Source organism: Phalacrocorax carbo, chromosome 3 (assembly GCF_963921805.1).
Source record: "Phalacrocorax carbo chromosome 3, bPhaCar2.1, whole genome shotgun sequence".
Taxonomy (NCBI): Eukaryota; Metazoa; Chordata; class Aves; order Suliformes; family Phalacrocoracidae; genus Phalacrocorax; species Phalacrocorax carbo.
The window spans coordinates 77,695,255-77,701,254 of NC_087515.1; the positions used below are offsets into that span (position 1 = coordinate 77,695,255).

At 50.8% G+C, this 6,000-nt stretch overlaps 1 protein-coding gene across 1 annotated transcript in view; it reads right to left on the bottom strand.

The window, feature by feature from the left end:
- The window catches only part of SLC16A10 (solute carrier family 16 member 10), a 75,841-nt gene extending 70,914 nt beyond the window's left edge, over window positions 1-4,927 (bottom strand). Inside the window, exon 1 of the mRNA XM_064447458.1 lies at window positions 4,307-4,927. Within this exon, the coding sequence (XP_064303528.1) occupies window positions 4,307-4,691 (385 nt within the window). The 5' untranslated portion in view covers window positions 4,692-4,927. The remainder of the gene's footprint in view (window positions 1-4,306) is intronic.
- Between the last annotated feature and the right edge of the window lie 1,073 nt (window positions 4,928-6,000).

Consider the following 6,000-nt stretch of genomic DNA (forward strand, 5'->3'; position numbering starts at 1 on the left):
TAAGTTACCATATATGGTCATGGTTCACTTGCTCTCAGCACTTGCAGATCTCTAGTCATCCAACATCACTTTCACAGTATCTGAGTTATGGCCTGAATACAACAGCAAAGGCAGAATTCTCCCTGACCTATTGGACCCACAGCAATCCAGCTTCAAGATGGTGTTAAGCCAGCTCAATGAATCACCAATCATTCTGATAACTAGATACATCAAAGACTGCACCTTACAAAGTCAAGCCAAGGTAGATACATGCAAGCATATGGATGACCAGTTCAGGCCAGCTGATGCACTGTCTTCTAATAACACTTGCTAACACAGAACAAACATGAGGATACAGAACAGTAACAACAGTATATATTCACTGTGCAGGGTTATTTGTACAAGTGAAGATGAGCAAACATAACCCAGTGGCACTACAGAACCAGCATTGTAAATCATAAGAAAAGGAGTCATTAAACTAGTAGAACTAGTATTTTTATCTACTTTTTTAAGGCAGAGGGATCTATCAAGAGAGCACAACACAGGACTAGATGGGGCTCACTCACATGCCAGATCTCTAACAAAGATAACACAGGAGCTGGCTTGGTGCTCCACATCCCTCTGCCAACATCCACAGGGAGAGGACCCAAAGGCTCTTCCTGCCAGAATCCGAACCAGCCTCAAGCTAGATCATTTCCCTCCAAGGACTATCAGACTACAGATGCATTTGAATGCTAGAGGCCCACTAGGTCTGCCTGATTTCCAAGGACTAAGAGCCTCCCATATTTCATTGCCATTTTGTTTTTCCACCCAATCTGTTCCTGAAACACCATGAGCTATAAGCAATGAATAGAGTAGTTTCCTGACACTTCAGGCACATCTTTCTAGTAATGTTATAGTCACACTGGGGGCTTTTTGTCTTCTGTAGTTACGCATCAACTAGCTTTTGGACAAAAAAATAGCTGTACAAGGAAACAATGGAAATGCTTATGTAGTGTTCTACATAAGCAAAGAAACAAGCTTTTTACTAATATGAATACTGCAATATTGTGTACTAGTTATAGTCAAAATTTATTAAAAATATTAATTATAATCAGATGCCCCTTGAAGAAATTTGTGAACCCTCTGTAACCCACAACACAAGTTTTCCATTAGCACTCCTAATCCCTGCAACAGTTAATCATAGTTATTCATCTTGTTTATCCAGTGCTGATGCTGCATTCTGGAGAAAGCCTCACTGCCTTGCCTGTTCTTTTAGGTCCTTCTACTCCTTATCTCCTTATCTGCAAGGCAGAGTTACTTCTTCACAACAATCCTCCCATTTTGCCTTTCATACTGATAAATATCCATCCATCTACTAAAAGTAACGAAAGTAGCACATACTATGATTACTTAATTCCCTCCAGTTTTGTCTTACATAGAGATAGGCATCCATTATTAAGAGATTACAAAGTTATTGAGAAATAACAAAAATAGCATGTACTATAGTCTACCTAATTCTTCTTTTAGAGGAAAGCACCAGGGAAGAGACAACTACTGGCTACTCCCAAAAGAGCAGGCACACAAAAATCTCTGGCAACAGCTAAATAATGTTGTAGTTAAAAAGTTGAAATCTACAGTACCCTGGATCAACTGCAAGATTCCACAGAAACCTGGGATCCCAGGAGAGATTATCTGGAATACTCATGGCTCTCAAAAATCAGCATTTCAGATCTTAAAGCAGTAATATTTTTCAGAAGGATTAGAATATTAAACTTAGTACTCCAAAGCATAACTACACAGCAAGAAAGCTTCCATTACAAATCAGTTTTCAAATCCATTAAGCCTGACTCAAATTTGGTTTCCACTGCAAGTTTTGAGTCACAATTAGTCTGAACACAAGGGACTAACTAGATTAAGTATTATAATCAATACCACGGCAATGATCAGACTAGGGTTCTCTCTAACACTAAAATCATACTGGCTTTATCCCATTACTCATTCTTTTTCTTTCCACAGCATGCCAGCTAATCCATCAGTGCTCAGTAAGAGCTACACTAAGTGCAGTTTGCCATTTCTGATCACAGCTCCCCTTTATGGCAACCTAAATATTGTACCAGAATCAGTATAGTTCAGTGTACTCTTGGTCCTACCTTCAACAAGATAAAAATAGCAGGCAAACAATTTCTAGGCGATGAAGTTCAACATCAAGGAAAAAGTCCTATTTGACAGCTGCTGCCTACCCCTTATGGTGCCCAGACTCATTAGGGTACTTTCAGGTATTAATAGGAAGGACACCTTTTTATCTGCTGTTTACAGGAGGCACTTTTGTATTTGCAGTCCTCCTCCCTCACATGTGCACAAGACATCTAGATAGCATGAGCTAGCTGCCTTATTTCCCCCAACTTAAACCCATTTGGATGTAAAAAAGCAAAATTAGTGTCCTCTGCATCAACCAAACAAAAGCACATCTGACAGAGCAAATCAAAAGGCAGCTGTAGCCTTATTTTTTTAATAAGAGAGAAAAAGTGATCCAGGAGGTGCTGGCTGCATCCAGGACTCAGAACTCTTCCTTCTCTTCTAAGCAGGATACAAAACAACTAGGCTCTAAAGCCAAGTTCCACTTTTCCCCCCACACTTTTCTGCAGTTGGGCAAATTTTCAAAAACATGGGTGGAGCACACTGCAACCTCAGACACCAGTGGTGCAATTGCTCTTCTGGAAAGTAAGAGATAATAATTTCAGTCCTCTTGTTGGTTATTTTGACTACTGTACTATTACCTAAAAGTCTTTTTTTTTTCAACTACAAGACAACTCTTTTGCGAGATTGTTACTAGCAGTTACACCTGTGTACCATGAGCATACAGAGTATCAACCACTCGTGTTCCTGCCATTTCTGACTGGCCAGTGGCTCCCAGGTCAGAATGCAAACACTGACAGCACCTCCTCTGAACAATCTCATTCTTCTCCTGTACAGGCTAAGGAGCCTGGGCACCTACCTCTGGATATGCATTTCCCTTCTGTGAAGCATGCGCTGCCACACCTGATGTGTGGACAAACAGCTTCCTGTCCTTCTAGCTCCAGGCCACTGAGCAATGTGCCTTGTACATCCCCACAAATAGATCAAACGCTGGAGAGCATCTCTTAACACGCCACCACAGCTTTCTTCAGTCTAAACACCTGCCCTGGTTTTCTACTTAAGACAAAAATATTGTTATTAAATCAGTGGAGGAAATTAGCTTCATCTCCTACATCACAACTTTAGACCCACTTATCCTGCTATTAAGGAAGCCATAAATTTCAAAACTCTTCTAAAGATCTGTAACTGAGAAAGTTTCTTAGAAGGCTTATACCTCTGCAGGGCTACATAGCTAGAACACCTTTTCTGAGTAAGGAATAAAAACATAAAAGAATGTTTTGGGTTTTTTAATATTTCATTTTAAGACATAAGCTACCTTTCAAATAAGCCAACTTTATTTACTATAATAAACTTTTATAATTATGAATTTGTTGTTATTATTATGAGAGCCAAAACCTGCATTTCCTCCACTTACAAAGTCAAAGCACAAGACACTTTTCAAAGAGAACTTACATGAAGTAAAATAGAAGCCTGTGACTTAATTGATACTTAGATTGCCTAGAATGATTTAGACTAGTAAAAGCAGAAGGGAAATTTGATTGTGATAGTACTGTTACCTCTTCAGAGCTTAAACGTTGTTAACTCTACTGGGATAGGATGTCGGCTACAACAGTAAACCTACTCATCAAAATGCCGGTTTTTGTAACTGTTAAGCCCATTCTTGACCTATTTTCAGTGCCACTATACCCCACTGTTAATCAGTCATTTAGCCTGACCGTTAGGCTAACAGGGGCCAGAGAGCCACACATGCTGGGACCAAGAGCACGCATGTTTCCCACAATGCACGATGACAGATGCCTGCAAACACCGCTGAGGAAGGAACCAGAGCACACCTGCTTCTCTCCCCGCAGCTTCTCCCGCGACGTCCCAGGAGCCTGCAGCCCCGAGCCCTGCCTCCGGGGCACGGCTGGCAGCGCACGGAGGAGCGAGAGGCTTCTCTTCGCCTCGATAAGGCCGGCGTTTCCGAGGCCCCCTCCCCCCGCCGGCCCGGATCCCCGCCCGCCCCGAGGAGTCTCGCTGCCCGCGGGCGGAGAGGCTGCCCGGCCACGCCGCGGGCCGGCCCCGACAGCCCCGCGGGGCGCGGACACCCACAGTCCGAGCGGCTGCACCGCCGGCACTGAGAGCTCCCGGCCGGGACACCCTCTCCGCCCGGGCTGGGGGCGGGGAAGGCCCGGGAGCCAACCCGGCCCCTTCCCTCGCCGCCCCTCACCTGTTTTGAACGCCAGCTGCTCGTCCGCGGCGCCGCCACCGAAGAGCTGGAGCATGGAGACGAAGAGGACCCCGCACGAGTTCTGGATGCCGAAGACGGCGCCGTTGCACCACATGGCGGCCAGCATCACCACCCAGCCCCAGCCGCCCTCGGGGGGCTCGGGCCCCGCGCTCCCGGGGCACGCCGCGCTCCCGCCGGCCTCCCTCGCCGCCCCGGGCTGGGCCCCGCTCTCGCCGCTGGCCGCGGCAGGGCTGCCGTTCCCCGGGCACCACTCGCCGCCGTTCTCCCGCCGCGGCTGCTCCTCCACCGCCGGGCCGTTGAGGGGGGCGGCGGCGGCGGGGCCCCCCGCGCCCTGCGGCGCCAGCTGCTCGCTCACCGGCGCCATCCTCAGCCGCGCCGCGGGCGCGAGACCCTCCCCGCGCCTCTCCCGCCTTCCTCCTCCTCGCCGCGACCTCTCGGCCCCCACCCGCCTCAGCCCCTCGCCGCGGGAGCTACGGGCATCCTGCGGCTCTGCGTCTGCCTGTCCGCGAGCGAGGCCGCCCCACAGACGCGCGCTCACCCCCGCTTCCCGCCGCGCCGCGCCGCGCGCCCGAAGGGTGACCTGCCGCCGCCGCTTTATTTTAAAAGGGGGGCTCCCGTGGGGGCGTCAGCGGCACGAGGGCTTTCCCTCGCGCCGATTGGCTGAGGGAAGGGAGGCGGGGGGGAGGGGGGGGAGGTGAAGCCACGCGAAGCCACGCTCCTCTCCACCCTCCACTCCCCCCCCCCCGCCCTCCGCTCCCCGCCGCGGTAGCCGAGGGGGCGGGGCGGGGCCGGGCCGGGCCGTGGCGTGTCGCCGGCGGCGATAAGTGATCGTGTCCCGGCCCCTGGCCGCCGCCGCCGCTGCTCGGGGAAGAGAGGGGAGGGAAGCGGGGCGGTGGGAGGCTGGGAGTCGGCGTGAGCGGCCGGCGCTGGGCGGGAGGCGGGCGCCTCGAGCCTCCACACACAGGTACCGCGCGCTGCCCGCGGTGGGGAGAGCCGTTAAACAAGCCCGCGGCCCCGCTCCCAGAGCCCCGAGTTAGCTCCCCGTGAGGCAGCGCCGTTACGCCCAGCGGTGTCCCGCTGCCCGTCGGGGTAGCCGTGACCTCAGGGGAGTCCCCTGAGGCCCCTCCTGAAGCCCTGAAGTCCCTGAAGCCCCCTCCCCGGCGGTATGCGAGCGACAAGCGAGTACAGAAAAACCGCCCCAAACCGCCCCGCTCCGGGGCCCTGGGGACGTCTGCCGCCCTCCGGGAGCAGCCCGCCGGGACAGATCTCCGGCGCCCCCCGGCCACCCTCAGCACCCTGCCGGGGGTCACCCTGGCACAACAGTTTCTCCCCGGTTGCCTTCTCTCTATGTTATTGGGGTTTGGGGTTTTTTTTTTCTTTTTTTACAAAGGAAAAGAAAATACTGTACTCGCACACCTCATGAAGTGTTTCCCACTTGCACAGGGCCATCAACTCTTGACCTTTCCTCCCCACAGCCAGCAAAGTGAGACGATAGGGAAAGCTGAGGTCATGAGTGTTAAGTGACAAGCTTTTTGACCCGTGATCCTTCTTCCAAACTCTCAACCGCACATCTGTTTATGGGTTTGGCAGCTACTTACACTTTAAGAAGTTTGGGCCTGATGAGGAAGAGGAGCATCTTAAAAGAACATCAGCAGTTTAAATCTGGATACTTC